The sequence below is a fragment of the Platichthys flesus genome, chromosome 24, assembly GCF_949316205.1.
Source record: "Platichthys flesus chromosome 24, fPlaFle2.1, whole genome shotgun sequence".
NCBI lineage: Eukaryota > Metazoa > Chordata > Actinopteri > Pleuronectiformes > Pleuronectidae > Platichthys > Platichthys flesus.
Genome location: NC_084968.1, coordinates 4,203,764 through 4,222,819, shown reverse-complemented (window position 1 = coordinate 4,222,819; position 19,056 = coordinate 4,203,764). Strand labels below are relative to the sequence as shown.

Below are 19,056 nucleotides of genomic sequence, written 5' to 3'. Positions count from 1 at the left end.
AAACTATTCCAATAGTTGGTGGCTCTGAATGAGTGCTTTCTGTTCACCTTAAGCAGCTCCCAAATATTATAAATGAGTTGTTTGTATTTTTAAGTCACTTTATTTCAACCCGATTTAAAGCAATATTGGTGAACTTTGTCATATTCATTTCCCTTGTAAAAAAATATTCATCCAATGTCAATGTCAAATCTACATATTCAATTTAACCCTTAACAGATATTGGGATTTGGATTTAACATTGATATATATTTGAGATTTAGATTTTTAGTTGATATTTAGAGTACATTTTTTATTCAATGTATATTAAACATTTATATTTAACATTCAGGTTTCAATTTAATGTTTCGATTACACATCTCAGGTGTATTTTGTTCAAATGAAGTCAACAAAGTTCACATATAAATTTCTGTAGATTGTGACATCAGACACAGAGGAAGTTGTTGGCCCACACATACACTGCCACATCATCTCCACAGAGCTGGTTCCTCTTGTGTGTCCTTGACATGTATAGAGACCGGCAGACAGTGTCTCCTTGTGCCGAGGAGGGGGGGGGGGGGGGGGGGGAGGGTCGTTTCTTGAATCTGATGCAATCTGTGTGTAACCGGTGCACCAGTGTTATTCCAGACATGCAGCAGCATGATGGAGCTCCACTGACCTACATGGGAGTCACATGTGACCATGAGTACAGGACTGGGGAGAAAATAAAATCAATATGTGTATCTATAGAAATAGGCTGAATACTAACTACTCTGTCTGCGCTGCAACATAACACACAAGGTCTAATGTCTTCATAATGGAGACCTCAAAACACACCATGCACTGATAATCACGTTCGATGCTAATACAGCTGACATCTCAGAGTGTTCACAAGTAAATCATTTATTATAGAAAATCTTTTAATCTTAATTCCATCCACTCACCACCACGTGCAGGGACATATATATATATATATATATATATATCAAATATTTCTGTGAATACAAAGCCCCGACAAAAACCATAGGACCGCTGTGAGTTAAGCTACTTCTCTCAAAACAAATCTTTCGCTTGTTTACCTTCACAATAAAAACCTATGTTAAGTGGTCATAGCACAGCGCCCTCTGCAGTCACGGAGGCTTTTATTTTTTCACCGACGCATTTGCACTTCCGGTCGATTGCCATCTGACTTGACAGATATCCCGCCTCAACTGCGCCATCTAGTGGTGAAACCCGGGAATTGCCAAAATGTCGGCTCAGACTGGTCCTGATGCTGCAGGGATGCAGAGCAGCGACGTAGGAAGGGAGGGAACTATAAAATTGATGCTGTATATGAAAGATCTGGCGCAGTCTCTGTGGCGCAATGGAATAGCGCGCTGGACTTCTAATCCAGAGGCTCCGGGTTCGAGTCCCGGCAGAGATGGGTCACTATGGTAACACATGGTGTGTTTTTTATCAGCTGGACACAGATGATGATGCTCTGGTCGCAGTTGATGATTTTCTGTTAATCCTCGATAATACGTGTGAGCTGCAGTGAACAGAGAGAAGCTCAGTCCTGTTTCAGTCTCACTGGCCTCATGTTGAATAGACATTTCTTATTTTTTCTTAATTTCACACATTTTGTCCACTGTTGTATTTTACACCCTTCATATCTCTTACATTTGAATTTATCCGGGGACTGGAAGGGTTTTGGTGCATGATGAAACGGTTGTGTTTTGGAGGAATAGCTCTACAGAAAAAAAATATTTTGAGATGTCCCTTAAAACATCAATTCCACTGAGAGGGACAAGGTCCATCTGTCAAAAGACCAAAGCTCAATGGCAATGCAAATCCAAAGGATTCTGCTTTAATCGTACGTTTGTGTTCATTCAAAATAATTTGAAACAAAACAGTGGTTAACTACCATTTAATGCATTTTAAGAATATATAAGGGAAATGCACTGAAATCTTTTAACAGCAAGTAGTGAAATATATAAAGAATGTCGTTATATTATGATTTTAAAGAAATGCGCTGAGAAATGCAAAGAGATATACACTGAATACACCGAAATATATAGAAATATGCATTAAAAAAATACGCTGCAAAATACACAAATATACAGAGATATACCTTAAAAAAACTGAAATATTGAATTTGAAATGTGCTGAAGAATATAAAAACAAATATTCAAAATATACACTGAAATATATGAAACTATAATAATATATTACGATATATCCGTATAGACAAATTGAACCAAAGAAATATAGAAAAAATTAAAAAAATTAACTGAAATAAAGAAACTAGCCTGTGTGTGTGCTGGTATTTTTGGATCCCTACTTCAGTTGTGTTGGTTGGAGAGCAGAGCACTTGCAGGGGTTGCTGCGGATTGACGCCACGCGGGGGCGCTCCAGCATCGGTGTTGTGGCACCGGGCTCACTGTGGATGGAGACCCGCGGATCCTTGATACAGTTACAGTATCACAGCGGCTATTTCATCATGGTGACATCACTGTTCTATTCCATGAAATACTCAACATTAATAATTAGGGACTAATATAAATTCCATTTATTCCCATAATTCCTATCTCCTCTGATATTTTAATGATAATCCTGATTTTGCCAGAACATTATTTGTCTTTGTCATTACTGCAGAGTCTCATGTGTAGTTTCATCATATGTGTCTGCTCATTCTGCTGTAGATTTGTTTGTTATTATTTGTTATATTCAACAGATTGAGGTGTGGAGCTGAGTTCAGGAACCAGGCTCATCTGGAACGACTCAATTACCTCATCATGATCCAAAACCCTCCACTACAACATTGTGTCTAAGGGATTAGGTCTCTCTGAGTATGTTCAGTTTATATATTTATTTCATCATGTTTCTCATTTTAGTGTGTGTGTGTGGTTTATAAGTAGTAGTTGTAGAAGAAGAAGAAGAAGAATTGCTGTGGTGCCGCTGATGTGAGATAGGGGGAGAGAGAGAGAGAGAAAGAGAGAGAGAGAGAGAGAGAGAGAAACAGAGAAACAGGGAGACAGAGAAACAGAGAGACAGAGAGACAGAGACAGACAGAAAGAGAGACAGACAAAGAGAGAGACACAGTGAGATAGAGAGAAAGATAGAGAGACAGACAGAGAGGGACAGAGACAGAGAAAAGAGAAAGAGAGAGAAACACAGAGAGACAGGCAGAGAGAGAGACAGGAAGAGAGAGAGATAGAGACAGAGAGAGAGACATAGAAAGGGAGAGAGAGACAGAGAGAGAGAGAAATACAGAGAGACAGGCGGAGAGAGAGAGAGACATAAAAATGGGGGGGGGGGGAGCGAGAGGAATGCGCTTCTAATGAGAATATGATGTCAAGTTAGAGACATTGCTGCAAACACCGGAAGTTAAGCGAAATGGTCTAAAGTTTAATTCAGATTATTATCTAAATTGTTTCTCGAGCTGTTTCTCGAACACAAATAACAGTAAATTTATACTATGGGCACATTTGAACATGGATTATCATAAATCATTCTCATCAACATGAGAACAATAATGATATTAGCTGTGTTCAAGGGGACAGGGTGGCTAGGGTATACCTTTTTTTTGCGATATTTTCGTAATTATGATTTGTATATTTTGAGTGTTTTGTGTCATTTCTTTGTATGTAAACGTTTCTTTAAATAAAGGAAAAAACTATAGCTCTGAATTCACCTTAAAAATATATTCACTTTTAATCTTGTTCTTATCTTAACTACTATATCAATCATTTTATAATGTTTTATGAGACACTGTTATCATTGTTATTTAAAATTGTTTCCCCCTTTTTTTTGGTTTTATTATTATATTATTTTATTATTGTTGTGCAGTCAATCAAATTCAGCAGACACAACCCTAACCCTAACACAATGGGAATGTAGGGCCATACAGGTTATGTAGCTGTTTATTTTGACGCCATGCGCAATGTATGGGAGTAGATGACCAACACCTCTGATCTTCCCAGTTTTAGTCTTCTAACTTTATTGTGAAGGCCAGAGACAGGAAGTTGAAGGTGTCGTCATCGGAGCAAGCTCGGAGGCTGTGGAGCGGAGCAGGAGAAGAGGGAGAGCGGAGAAGAGAGAGCGAGAGAGAGAGAGAGAGAGAGAGAGAGAGAGAGAGAGAGGAGAGAGAACAGCGAGAGAAGCAGCGGTGAGATGGTGTAGAAGCGGAGGATTATTACTCTTCTTCTCCGGTGCTGTTACCGTCCTCACGTCCGCCCCGTCCCCGCTTTTTGATGCTGTCCTCACGGGGCCGTGAGCCACGATCGGACCCGGCGGAACCATGCACAGGCTGCTGCTCCTGAGTTTGCTGCTCACTTCTCAAACTGGTAAGACTGCGTGCGTGCGCGCGTGTGATCACGTATTACTATTAAACCGTGTCCGGAGGGCTTGGTGGATAGACGTGCGAGTGTGTGCGCGTGCGAGGAAAAGGGACAAAGATGTGGGCTATGGCAGGATTTCACTGTGTTCCCCTCACACCCCGGTGTGCGAGCAGTGGGTCACCTCAGGCGTGCGTGCTTGTGGTGCGTGCGTGAGCGAGAACGACAGTGCGTGCTAGTATACATGTGTGTATAAGTATGTGTGTGTGTGTGTGTGTGTGTGTGCCGCAGCAATGGATCACCACTTTTTTTTTTTATGATCACTGTCGCGCGCCGGTAAAAAAAGAGAAAGAAATGCATGCGGCCGCGAGTGCGAGTGCGCGCTCAACTCGAAGGGGGACTCGTGCGCGCGCGCCCCACCGGCCCAAACGACCTTTTGCACATGAGACAAACCGAGCACATCCCCCCCCACCACCTCCACCTCCCGTTACATTGAGGCGGTCGAGGCGATGAGGACGTGACGGGAATGACAGTGATTGACCAGCGCTGCTCTACATGCCAGCAGCACCGTGCACGCTGCTCTCGCATGTGAATGGCTCGTCAGTCAGTGAGAGCGCACGCGCACGCGCACGCACACACGCGCACACACGCGCCCCTCCTCTGCTCCTGTCCTACCTGAGCGACCTGACACACAGCATCACTGTAACCCACTCTGCTTATTTCAGCTGCACAAAGAGGCGTGTAAAGCATCAGCAGTGCCCATGCGCCCCCCCGCCCCCCCCTCTCTGTACCTGTGGGCTCCCAGGTACATTGTTGGCTTATGGTAATCGCAGCTGAGGCTGAGTTGCTAGGAGACAGGAGGCTACAGGAGGCTGCAGGAGGAGGAGGAGGAGGAGGAAGATGAGGATGGTTGTAATTTCTCTAAGCTACCTGTTTGATCGATTCACATCTGTGCGCCACAGCAAACCTCCCCCTTTTCCTCCCCTGCCATTGTCTACCTTGGCCTGACCGGGCGCGTGCACGGCCACTCGACCACTTCATCCTAGGTAGGGAGGGAGGAGGGAGGAGTGTGTGTGGGGGGGGGGGGGGGGGGGGCGTGTTAGGCAAAGGTATAGAAAGGGATGATGTCACCGTGGTCTGGCTGGCTTTGTGTCGCTCAGGGCCGGCTCGCCATATTCGGCATCCACCCGTAGTGCCTGGATGCATGGATGACACTATGTGGCCGCCGTTGCAACACACACATACACACACGCACACCACACACACACACACACACACGCACACACACACACAGACTATGTGCATTTTCCAATCCAGACCCCTTGTCCCTGTCACAAGCTGTCCCCTCATAAACTGTACATGTCACACGGATGTCCATGAGCACACACACACACACAAACACACACACACACACACACACACACACACACACACACACACATAGACACAGATACACAGGCCATTTACATGTGTGACGCCATGTGTCCCATTGTCTGTTGTTGCGCTGTTACAACTCTTGCATCCACTGTTACGCTCACAAGCAAATAATATTTGCTTTCAAAGACATGATTAGCAGACTGTAAACGGGGCTGCGAGACTCAAAGCGGGCGTAGTGGGTGTCAGGTCTCAGATGTTGCATTGTGTCATTTGCGTCGGGCTGTGAAAACACGAAAGCAGTGGCGGGCACCAGCCACGGAGGGCTGAGTGCCGCCTCCGAAGAGATAACACATCCCGAGCATTTCTTCTTTTTACGGCGCACGCAGACTCTTATCTCTTCATTAGACCAGTAAAACAGTATTTCATGGCCTGCAATTTGCACACGTGTAATTGCCCACCAGTGCTAATGATTGCATGGTTATTAGTTGAGGGGCTAATTAAAGCGGTGGTGGATCCGAATGTTTTTCAAGTTGTTTCGATTGGTTCGTAAAGCTGCAGCCGGGACGAGCTCTAGGAGAAGTCTCGACTAGCAGCACCACTGCAGGGATTGATTGAGCATCCTGGCCTTGTATCTACATACCAACCGGCTAATAAGTCCCAAGCAAGCGCCACCATTAACGCAGCTGTTAAACGTTACTGGATGATCAATCACTGGGGACACACTCCTTTAACTGCCTAACGAGGAGGGGGGGGCCTTGAGGTCGCAGCACTGCACCTTCAGCCCAGACCGGGGGGGCTGAAACGCTGACTCGGACAAAGGCCCCGGTGCAGGTGTACCATTTGTCAGCCTCTGTCCTTTTGTTGCGAGCCGAGGCCATGAGCTGCTGCCGCCGCCGCCGCCCCCCCCGACTCTCTGCTCTGAATCACACAGCCCGAGCCCGTGAATCACAGACCTCAGACGGATTCCTGCCTTTTTGTTCAGCAGAGAGAACATTCACGTGCTGGAAGAGTCGGACTCGCACACCCAGAGAAAGGAGGGCGCCTCGAGGGGTTGTTTGATCAGGGAAGTGCTGGTTCTACTCCTGCATGTGTACTGTTAATGACTCAAAGTGGGCTGTAATAGTTCAAATAGAAAGGAAGAAATAGGAAAAGCCTCGTAAAGAATCCGGCGTGGCACTGAAACACTCTGCTGATTTACATTTCATGCATTGGTTGCCAGTAATAATCTGTGACATTTTCATTTAAACAAATTCAAATCCCCCCCCCCCCCCACCCCCCATTACTGAGTACTGGTGGTACATGAAACATTTTCCAATTTGCCAGGCAAAAAACTGTCTCTATCGCACTGCAAGTGATTTATTTGATGTTCTCGCAATAAATAAAAGAGGAACGAGGAGTTAGACCGAGCTAATCTGCTGTAGCCAGTCCTCTGTCTCATTAAGCTCGTGCAGAGCTGGAGAAGGGAAACCTCTGAAGTTCATTACTCGGTGGATGCGTGGGGCCACTGTGGGCGACGATAACTGCTCCAACTGCACTGGAAGAACTCCTTCCTGCTCCGATTATGGCAAGAAGAGATAGAAGTATATGAGCCGTTAAAAAAAAGTGCCACCTCCAGAAAATCATTCTTTTTTCTGCCGGTGAAAGAATGAAGAGATGATTGCTATAATCAAACGATGAGATTTAAAAGTTGAAAACTAAGAGGAAGTAAGTGAAGTATGAGATAAGTAAATTATCATCAGGAAATAGTGCATTGGGATAATGACACGTCCAATAAGGGACAAATTTATGACCTACTAAGTAATCCTTTTGAGATATTAAGTAATTGTTTTGAGTTACTACTTAATTTTGAGCTAGTAAGTCATTATTATGAGTAATTACGTCTATATTCTGACATACTAGCTCATTATTTTGAGTTGGTAAGTCATTATCTTGAGAAACTTAGTCATTTATATGAGCTATTAAGTCAATTTGGTACGAAAGTTTCTCTTTATAATGACTAACAGGATTTTTTGGACCAAAGTTGCGAAAAGGGTCTTTCATAATAATTATTTATAGAGAAGTGACTCTCTTTTCGCGAGCGCTCTGCCATGGTGTCAAAGGCTAACCAACCATTTTTGCGGTGCTATAGTGAACCCTATAGTCTAGATCTGGAGTGACACATGTAGCCAGGCAGAAGTCGTTTATTTTACCCCAGCGAGTGAGACATCCGACTCTGAAGGAACCCAGCGTTCATGGTATTGTGTTTTTTTTAGCGGGATATAAAACGAAGCCTATTTACCGAAATCAGCCACTGAACGCAACCAGTGAACAAGCTGTAAAGCTCGACCTGGGAATGGAGCCTGAGATGTTATAATGTACATCCACGCCTGTTGTTCCCCATTGGGTTCCATTCAATCGGACAAATCTTGGCATTTCTGTCCCGGCGGGTGTTTGTCAACGTGTGACATGTTGATTGCTTCTCCCAGTTGATATGTTGGTCTAAGGGCATTCCTCTGGACACGAGCGCGTCCCACAATGCTCTTTGAAGTGGTGCTTGGGAGAACAAAGGGCGGCGCGTGCATGCGTTCAGATGACCCAGGGAAATCTTTGGAGGGTGCAGAACTATTTAGTCGGACAACTCATTGTCAAAGTTGTGGTCCGAGGAAAATTCAATCAACAGTACACGCACACATTCGCTTTGAGCTTCCAGAACGGCTGCGCGAAGGCTCCTTAAGTTTAAAGGCCCCTGTAATTTGATTGTGTTTGAAAGGCTGGGGGCATTCGAGTTATAAAAAGAAGATCTGAGGAAAATAAACAACATCCCCTTAAAAATGTGTCTTTATGCAGAGTCCCCTGAGCGAGAGAAAAACACTTTATCACATCTGACCGAATCTATCGGCCTTGTTTTCCCAAACTGCATGGCTGCCACATTCTGCTGAGAGGACCAATGTGGGGAAACGGAGGGAGGGGATGAGGGAAGTGGGAGGGAGGGGGGGGTTACACCAAAAAGTTGTTTTGGGGTAGAAATGGAGGGGGGAGACAAAGAGGGTTAGTCTTGTGGGCAGGTGGGCAAAGCCCGATCGAGAGTGATTGGAGTTTTTTCCTTTCTTGTGTTTGTTTTAGAGGTGGAGAGGAGGAGGGGGGCGGCATTGTAGTATGGGGGGGGGGGGGTGGCCGGGGTGTGCTGGATGAAAAGAAGAGGGCCGAGGACGAAGGAGGAGGAGGAGGAGTGGTCGGGGCGGCCAGCGGCGGAGAGAAAGGGACCATTACTCAGGCTCCACTGCCCCCTCAGTGGGGACAGTGGAGCAGCTCATTCACACAGAATATGTCGGCCGCTTCAAAGGCTACAGTTTGCCTCGGAGTCGTCAGGAGTGAGTGAACCGGCGTCCAAGGTGCCAGTCGAGCCCCGCCCACCATCCCTGCCGAGGTTAATTGGCATTAATCTGTGTTGCTATTAACTTTACTTCTCTTTTTTGCTTCCTTTCCATTGCAACACGAGCCCTTGTTTCTGCTTACCTCAGTTCATTCTTGCTCTCTTTCTTTCGGTCCCCTCCTGGACTTTCTTTTTTTTTTTTCTTTTAAATCTGAGTCCCCCCCCCTCCCTTCCTCCCCCATCCTCCCCTCACCATTACTTCTTCTTTTTCCATCTACCCCTTTCTCTCTTGTGCTCTCTCTCTCTCTCTATAATAAGTTCCAGATGTGGTTCTCGCATTCCTCTGGTCGGTGAAGAGAGAGAGCAAGAGAGAGAGAGCGAGAGGAGGGGGTTGGTATGAGTCGGGGGGAAGCGGTGGGGGAGGGGGACGGGAGGAGAAGCACATGAATTCAAACAGGGAGCACATGATGGGGAAGAGGAGCCCATTTACTGTAACACACACGCAGTAACGTGTGCTGGAAAACACGAACACACACGCACACACAGGCAGTGGGAGGGAGAATGGATGCATTTGTGAGGCAGAGGAGGGGGGAGTCGGTCCTGTAACCTCAAAAAGTTTTGGGACATTCTCCTCCTCCTCCTCCTCTTCCCCTGTTTCCCCCTCCTCCTCCTCCTCACCGACTCCCTCCGCAGGAATGTGTCTGACGCTGATGATGTCACTTCATCTCGCCGCTCTCCCAGTTTCTGCTCCTCAACAGGGACAGGGCCGAGGGGGGGGAGGGGGGGGGGGGGAGTGAAAGGGAGTGAGTGAGAGAGAGGGAGAGAGACCCCATGTTCTTTATCCATCTTGCTCTTACAATAACAACATTAGGGTCAGCCGTCTAACTCGATCGGTTACCACAGCACCGCGAGCCCTTCGCTGTGTAATATAACAGCCTGCCGGCGGAATTATTGCACACGGCGAATAATGAGCGAGCAGCCTCTTGATAGTCATAATCATCAATGGCTTCCAAGTCCAGTCATTAAAACAATGTTGTTCAGATGCATTACTTTCTTAAAGGCCGCCCCGGCCAGCTTCATACTGGACCCTCGAGGCGAAGCTTACCACAGCCCGGTTTACCCATGTCTCGAGATCCAGATTGGACTCCGTCTAATTAAAATGTTTTAAAGTCATTGCAAGTTGATGGAAGATTCGCTCCATGGCCAAAAATTGGGCTGTTCTGTTGTGATAACAGGCTCCACTTCACCAGGGAGGTTTTCCACAAGACTTTGGGGAGTGGCCGCAGCGATGTGCCCCCGTTCATGTTGGGCGATAGGTCCCTGGCTCATGGTAGGCATTCCAGTTCCTCCCTGAGGTGTTGCATGGGGCTGAGGGTCAGGGCTCTGTGGAAAGCACTGTTTTTAAAGATAAAGCTAGATGGTGTGATGAAATGAGCAAAGAACCTTCCTCAACCTGTGGTCCACTATTGGTTGAAATGTCATTCTGTGCTGCTGCAATATGGTTTCACACCTGAAAGTCAGGACCATAGTCTAAATCAAGGTTCATGTGTTTGTTATGTTTAATACATTTGATCTGCTTAGTTTTGGTGTCAGATTGCAAAATCTAGGAAGCACGGCAAATACTTAATAATATTTATAATGATATTATAGTGGCAACATCTGCCAGCAGAATGAATGACCTTGTTATTTTCACACAGCAACCATTCTGAACCATGGTTTGTTTGATCCGGACTGAGACCACTTCCTTTACTTGGACTCAATTTGGGTCTGTTTGTCAAAGGCGCCTTTCACAACAGTTTAAAGACTCGGACTAAAATGATTGGTCCGAAGGTCCAGACCAAATAAGGGGGATGTCCACACCCCCTGAGAGGTCTAACCCAAACAGCTGTAGACTGGATTCTCGGATGGATGTGGAAATTATGTTGGTCATATCATATCAGGGTTTTTTTAGGTGTAAAAAGCAGAAGAATAGGTCCCTGTTTCTCTTAAGAGAGACGTCTCTTCATTCAGTAAACATGCAGTAATGTGTTCCGAAGGCTTTAAAGTTTAAAAGTCTACAGTGCTGAGCCGGACATTATCCTCACCCCACTGACTTTGCTTTCCAGTCTTGTCCGTGTGTTTTCAATCAACTAAGACGCCTCCCTTTCAAAGTGACAACATGCACTCGTGCCGATAGCAGCGAGGGGCTCTGTAGCAATATTACGACACCCCCTGAGGTCAAGGCCCCTGGGCTTTTTATTGGATGGTGTGTGACAGATGACATTGCAAGAAGCACCAGTACATACCAATAAAATTAGATTGCACTGTATCGAATTAAAGCAGACCTTGGGAGGAGCTGATTTATGGATGGGATGCTGCTGGTAAAAATAGTCCTGCTGGATCCCGTCGCCGTGCCGTCCTGTAACGTGAGGGGAATCGGTGGATCTGAAACCGTCACAACCCACAGGGCGGATGTTCATCGGCGAGATCACGTGGTTCTCGGAGGCGGCCTTGGCATTAGGAATGGGTCGCTGCCCAGAAATCAGTAGGGGACTCGCTGCTGTGAATTAGTAATTCATTACGGTATCGATTGTGTCAGTTGAATTCAGCGGCGAACCCCTTGCGCTACAAGCTCCACAGCACGATGCTACAGAGGAGCAGCTTGATACGTGTGTTTCCCCCCCGTTGAAGCTTATCCAGAGGACGGCCATTGTTAGTCCCGGTCACCCCTGGTTACAGCAGAGTATTCTTTGTCAGTCGCTCGGCAGGTCGGCCGCACAGGCGCTCCTGGATTACCAGCGGCAGGCCGGCTCTCGACCACTTGAGCATATTCATGTGCCCGTAATGTGTCACGTAGCTCATCCATGAATTATCATATTACCCACTACTGATCCAGGGGTTGCCATGGCCACCGTGTCTATCATTGTGTCAGCGGTCCTCACTGGCTGTAGCCATGGTAACAATGTCGGGATTGTTTGGTACAAATAAAGCTCTTCAGATGTGAAATGTGTGTACGAGAGGAACCCCGGAGAATTTAACACAAACACACACTAAAACAAACACACACACACACGCACACACACACACACACACACAGAGAAAACCAGTCATCACACCTTGACATGGGCTCATGCTCATGGTGGTATCAAAATGGACAGACAAAGCACAGACAAATTTTCCTCCTGCCATTTCCAAATAAACGTGTTTCCAAAGCAACCATTTTTATAGTATTGGAGAGAGGGAGAGAGAGAGAGAGAGAGAGAGAGAGAGAGAGAGAAACTGAAGCAGATATGCTTGAAGGTGGAAAAGCAGCCGGAGAAGGGGATAAGGCCACTAGATGGAGGGGAGAAGGAGGAGTGATAATTTGATAGATGCCTCAAAGTAGAAGGAGGTATATGTAGAGGGAAGTGAACAGGGAACGGGGAAGGGGGCAAGGCCACAAAAGAGAGGAAGAAAGAGAGGTCGCTGGCTGCTAGTAAGGGGGAGGACGGCAAGGTAGGTGACAGAGCAAGGGAGCGAGTAGGAGGACAATGCGTCAAACAAAGGCAGGAGTCTCCAAGTCTTTCTCTTTCTGGCTCTCTCCCCACTCGGCCCTAATCTTCCCCTCCGCTCCGTCTCCACCTCCAGGAGTCACCTTTGTGTTTGACTGACACGGTGTCGGCACGCTCAGCGGGTCGCCTCCTTTCACTCCCCGCTCCTCTCCGTCTCTGTCTCTCGCCTGCTCCTATAGTGGCGTCACCATGGCGACAGGTTATTATGGCCGTCCTGCCGGGGCGGCCATGTTGTTGTGAGGAGACAGGCACAGGTGGTAGAGTTCCCACGGGCAGAAGAATGGATGGAGAGGCTGCACATGCTCATGTGGTTAGGGGACGTAGCTGACGACAGAACATTCACATAAACTGATTCTATCACTGATTTCTTATTGTTTCCAGTCTGTCAAGCATGAGACATTTTTACCACTGATTTCTGACATTTTATAGACGTCTTGACAATAATCTTCGCTTGGCGCAAACAGCCTCATGCACACACACAGGACACAGGATGCCCGTGCAGATCTGTCAGGGCACGGAGTGACTGATGGACTGACAGATGGATTTATGTGCAGGCATGTACGGCGAGAGAGAGAGAGAGCGAGTCCGTGCCGCATGACTCCCGTGGCTGCAACTTTGTCCCAAAACAATGATGTCATCCTCCTCCATCACACTTCAGAGCTCATGTGGACCTCGCCGTCTCTCTTTGTTCTCCTTCTCCCCGCATCTCATTTTCAGGCAGCACCCCCCACCCCTTCTGTAACAACCAACACATTGGCCACACGCGGCGGCGATATGGAATTAGACAGATAACCAAATCAATTTGGAGCGGATTGACTAACAGTAGAAAGATTGAGGGGGGTGATGGTGAATGAGAGAAATAATGAGAGACAGTGAGGCCGCCTCACTATCAATTGGATCGGTGGAGGGAGGGTGAGGTCATTGAAAATGTTTTCTCTCAATTTCAGAAAAATGGGTGTACCGAGCACAAGGGAGGGTTTCATCAGACGCACAGATGCACACACGCCGTGTGCACCCACAGACAGAAAACTTTTTTTGGGCAGTTACTTTACACGTCAGCTGTTGCTATGGTGACGCACGTCTGTGATCCAGCCGAAGCCCGGGATTGGCTGGAGAGGAGCGAGGTAGAGGAAGGCTGGGGGACTGTGTTGCAGGGGTACGGCGGGGGTACCGGGAGGGGTGGGGCCAGACACAAAGATAATTAGATCGATGCATACCAATCCATACAAACGGCATTTTATTTAATAGCATGTGATTTAGTGAGGCTGAATGTCGCCAGTGAACCATTTCCCAGAACTCTCTGCTCTCTGCATGGCATGACTTCAAGCCTCGTCTCCGGTCCCGTGCACGGAGAGGCGAGGTGAGCCTGTGTTTAAATGCTGAAAAGCAAGCTTTGCCATTCACTGCCCAGCAGCAGGGCGTGTGGCAAATGAAGGAACGCAGGGCATAGGAGCAGCACACTTACTAAAAATAGCTCAACCCTCTTTGCATGCATATACCGTTTCTGTAATTCTCAGCAACAAATTGACGCTTCATTACCTTGCTATTAAAACACCATCACATGGTGCGAGAGGTGCTTTCGGGCTAAACTGCTGTGGTGGTTCACACTATGGTGGCGTGTGGCCGTGCTTTTGGTGAGTCACATGGCAAGGAGTGCATGTGTGTGTGCATGTTTGTGTGTGCCCGCCTTTGGCTTTGTGTCTGCTCTGAAAAGCCGAGGTTGGTGTCACAGTGTCTGCAGGGGCTGTTGTCCTCGGCCCCCACATTAATCCTAATCCCTTTCAAAACTTTGACTTGGGCTATACTTAATCCCACACTAAACTGAGACCCGCTCCCAGTGGAGAGGGAGATGCTCCGCTGGCTTGACGGTTCAGTCCGTGCCGTGGCTCAATCTATACTCGTGAAACCGCCTCGACGTGTCGATTACATGTTTGGGGTTTAGACTGGTTATGTTTGTGTGTGTGTTGACAGGAAATGGTTAGCCCATGTGGTGTGGGCTGGGTCATCTTTGCTGCCTGCTTATGTGTGTGTGTGTGTGTGTGTGTGTGAATGTGTGTGTGTGTGTGTGTGTGTGTTTTCCATGTGCACGTGGTCATGGTCACAGCTCTTTGTGACCGTGGTCTTTGTGTGGACAGGCTGCCTGGAGTCTCCCGGTGGTATCTTGGGGATCAGTGACTCAAGGAAATCAGGACACACTCTAAATTTGTCACTGCAGCATAACCCACATAATGAAAGAATACATGCTCCCTCGCTTCTGTCTTGCCAGTGCTGCTCCATCCACGCAGATCTCCCTGCTAAAACACAGACACGAGCGCTTACACCCGTGTTGACAAGTGTTAACTGGGTAATATGGAAATCAGAAGAGCACATGTTTCAATGAGTCACTGTTTTCAGTCCGTTGCATGGGTGAATTCTCCGCAGATTGTGTAGCCTCCGCTCAGACGCTTTCAGTTTGGATTATGCTCGTGGTTTACTGAGGCAGTTGAGGGAATACCTCCAGCTCCCGTATCTGAGGTGGTGGAGGAAAGGATTTGCTTGCCCTCGGGCTACTGGGGTTGCGGGGTAGTTTAAACCCAGCTAAACTCTCTGCGCACCCATGGATATTTGAGAATAGGCTTCTCATGCTTTTTAAGATAACTGTGTTTAAATCCACACTGTACCATACAGCAATTGGCATGGTTGATCTCATTATGGTGCATACATGACATTTAATATGCATACTCTTCATACAATCAGCTGACAACACTCTTGAACTCTCATGAAATATTGACATGATAACCTTGTAAGGTAACAGACGTCTCCAGCCCTTTTGGTTTTTCTGGAGCAAGTGAAGCATTGCATACCTCTTACAGCATCTATAATCAATATCTCCATATTTACACTGGATCACATGATTCTGTTTTAAGTGAAAGGGTCTCTCGTAAATAAGAAACCAACAGAGAACGGTCGCCTAACTCTGGAGTGAGTCCCCTCTGGATTTGATGGAGTTCTTAGCAGGCAACTACTACATAACCGGTAGATCTTAAATTTGATAACATTACAATAATGTGTTTACATCTTCAATATTTACATTTTTTTTATGAATGCTTGTACAAAAGAGGAAATTTCGAGGATTCACATTTCTCTGACTTTGTCTGAAGCCAACATGTGCAAGTGAGGTCAGTAGGGAGTGGGGGCAGCAAACAAGGTCACATTCTGCCCATGATAGAGGTCAGACACTGGCCTCCTTAACTTGAATCTCAAGTGTTGCTCTACATTAAACATCCCTAACTAAATAAGCAACAATGACATTTCTGGATCAGAAATACCACATGCAAGCTCATTGTTAAGAATTGAACACAAAAAAAACGAAGTCAGTGACAAATGCGAAATGTGGCGTCTTCCAACCGACCTCCCCCGTGGCAACCCAGTGAGAGGAGCACAGAGGGGGAAAACAAGAATTTGTATATATTTAAATTCAAAAACATTCACAGTAAAAGGGGATTGAGACTAGGGCTTAAAAGTTGGTATTTACCTCCACACATTCGGTCAAGCCATGATGTTGTATCAGGGGAATTATATATATTATTGAGCTTATGCTGGGGAAAACATGCACTGCTGTGGCGCCTTTACACCGTTTGCAGTTGAAGGCTTTGTGACTTGATATGATGTAACCTCCCAACTTTTCAGCACTAATCACTGTTACAATGTTGTTTGCTTTGTTTATTTTAATACGTTAATCCTGTTAATCTAGGAGTTCCTCAGGGATCAAATTAAGAGCTGCTGTTGTTGTTGGTCTTTTGGGTTCATTGTTGAATTATTCTAGACACGCATGCTGCAAAGCTCCCCCTGCATCTGATTCCATTTTTGCTGTATATCTCTTTTATCTTCAGAATAATAAAGTCAGGAGTGGTTGTTGCGAGTGGTACGGAAGCCTCATCGCTTGATTGCATTCATTTGTAATAACAGGCCCATTTTACCTCTTTAAATCTGACATGATCGGGGGAGAGTGCATGTCTGTGTATATGGAAGGGAAACATGATACATGGATGGAGGGTCATCGGGGGGGGGGGGGGGGGGGGGGGAGTTGCATATGGCAGTTGTTACCAAAAGCGAGAGGGACGGAAACCTTCAGAAAAGTGCTGGAGGGTTCAGGTGGAGAAGTGTGAGTGGAATGAGAGAGGGAGGGCCAGGGAAGGAGAAGGGAAAAACAAGTGATACATAAAAAGTGGAGAGGACAAGTGAGAAGGAGAGATGTAAATGGAAGGAGGTGAAGAAAGGGGAGTGAGGGAAAAAGTGAGAGACGTGCGAGGGTGAACGGGGCGGACGAAAAAGAAAAGGGAGGGGGAGAGAAAGTGCTGGAGGGCTGATATTTAATGTGATAAATGAGTTGTGACAGTCGGCCTCTAACCCCCTTCCAACCAGCGAGGAGGAGGAACTCAGAAATAGAAAGCGTTATGGGTAAAAAGGACATATACAGCATTATATATGTGTATAGAAAGACGGCGGCACATGCATAGTGCAGAGAGGGAGAGAGGGAAATCAGTGCAGGCAAAAGGACATTCATAGACAGCATTGTAGATGTACAAAGGGAAAGAGGCAAGTAGGGATGCATACATACACGGGGAAAAGCAGAGATGGAGGGAGAGTAATTTGGGTAAAGGACATACAGCATGATAGAGGGAGAACAGAAGGAGAGGAGGGTGGTGGGGGGGTTGACTACCTAGAACTGGGTTAATGATCTATTGTACGATAAAAAAGTGGGAGAGAGGAGAAGAGACCGAACGGAAAGATGGGAAATTTAAAGTGAGATGCGAATCCTGCACAGTGATCCTCCTCTATTATACGGGTGTCTTGTCTTCATGGGACAGCTAATTACAACTTGTCATCCCACACTGTGGAACAATAGTGGCGGATTTTCTTGTGTTTTGCTCACATTGGGCTGTTGGGCCAGCTCGGCACTGGACTATCTGCTGTGCCAGTGGACTACAGAATGGAGGGAGAGAGTCTAGTAGACAATGACAGCCACTGTAGTTTTGGTTGGGGAGTGGAAGCCTGGGAGATGACTCATAGGGAGGAATGAAGAATGGGGAAACTGACAGAGAGAGAGGGAGACGAAAGGGAGGGCCGGAGTGTTTTGAAGAAATAAAAGTCAGGAGCAAGAAGAAAAGGGGGGATGTGAGGGACCCCATGGCTGAGGTTGCGTGTTTGATCTCCCAGTTCCTGTCTCCTGAGTCGGCATTAACCGCCTCGTCCTCTTTCTCTTACGTCTTCCCCGACTAATTTTCTCTTCTTTGACACCTCTGTCTTTTCTCCCCACTCATCATGCCCTCAAGTTAATAGCTGCGAACCATCTTGTGATCAAAGATGATGGCCTTCGAGACATTCCATCGCTGCCGGGGAAACGCGCTTTCTAATCAATTAACCATAAAACCATGGCTAAAATAACATGCCATAGTCGTGGTCAGCTTCGCAGAAGCTCGTCTGCAGCTTGTGCGCAGTGGAAATGAGAAAGTACCGAACTCATGCCTCTCTTTCTTTTCCCAACCTCCAGTGTTAACGGCGAGGTTCTCTCAGGAGCCGGCAGACCAGTCGGTGGTGCGGGGCCAGACGGTGATACTGTCCTGTGTCGTCTTCAACTACTCCGGCATCGTTCAGTGGACCAAAGATGGCCTGGCTCTGGGCATCGGAGAAAACCTGCAGGGTGAGAAACCACAGAGCCTCCTCAGGCCTCCGTCCCTGAGACTTGAGCTGACTCTGGTTTCTTAGGGGTTGGAGCAGCCAGGTCTGATGCTGCACGTTCAAAGCCAGAGAAGTCCATTTCATTTGAGAGAGAAGAGAGGATAGAGATAGAATGTAAAGCCGATTTGCTTGTTACACTGGTGCTTTGAACTAAATGCTAAACTAAGTATATTTAATGTCACCATAACCACACAACTACCAACTATGGGCTGACTGCAAGGGACCCACTTCCCAGTCCATCACACTTAGTGCGTTAAAGAGTGGACAAGATGAGAGAACCGTGGGTAATGGATGAATGAAACGTCTGCCTGCAAACCAAAGCAGAGCTACAGAAAACACTGTGTTAAATAAATAAAACCCATTTGAAAGTCTTTTTAAACAACAAGCACATTTGGTGGTGACTGTCTGGCACGGCTACGGGTTTGTAAATGAATAGCTGGAATGTTTATAGAGGATAGGAGTAAATGCATCACATATAAATGAATCACACATATATATATATATATGTATGTGATTCATTACAATTTAATAGGAAGAAATGTTTTAATATGAGGTTGAGGTTAGGGTAAGACAAGTAGTAACTATGGTGTGTGTGTGTGTGTGTGTGTGTGTGTGTGTGTGTCAGCTTTTTTTTTTTACACATCCATTGGTCAGTGGTGGAGGAAGTAAAAGTACAAATAAATGTACTCAAGTAACAGTACAACACAATAATATACAAGCTGTCACAGTCAATACAACTCAATACACTTGTATTGTCACATGACTTATTTGAAAGGAAACACGA

General features: G+C 46.5%; 1 protein-coding gene and 1 non-coding gene across 3 annotated transcripts in view; both read left to right on the top strand.

Annotated features, from left to right (window-relative positions):
* Positions 1 to 1,325: 1,325 nt before the first annotated feature.
* trnar-ucu (transfer RNA arginine (anticodon UCU)) lies at positions 1,326 to 1,399 on the top strand. The gene has a single exon. It is a non-coding gene; the product is annotated as a tRNA-Arg (tRNA).
* Positions 1,400 to 4,052: 2,653 nt separating this feature from the next.
* The window catches only part of kirrel1a (kirre like nephrin family adhesion molecule 1a), a 31,258-nt gene continuing 16,254 nt past the window's right edge, over positions 4,053 to 19,056 (top strand). For both annotated transcript variants that reach the window (XM_062384415.1, XM_062384414.1), the window contains exons 1-2: positions 4,053 to 4,301; positions 18,085 to 18,234. In XM_062384415.1, coding sequence (XP_062240399.1) covers positions 4,256 to 4,301; positions 18,085 to 18,234 — 196 coding nt within the window. In that variant the 5' untranslated portion in view covers positions 4,053 to 4,255. The remainder of the gene's footprint in view (positions 4,302 to 18,084; positions 18,235 to 19,056) is intronic.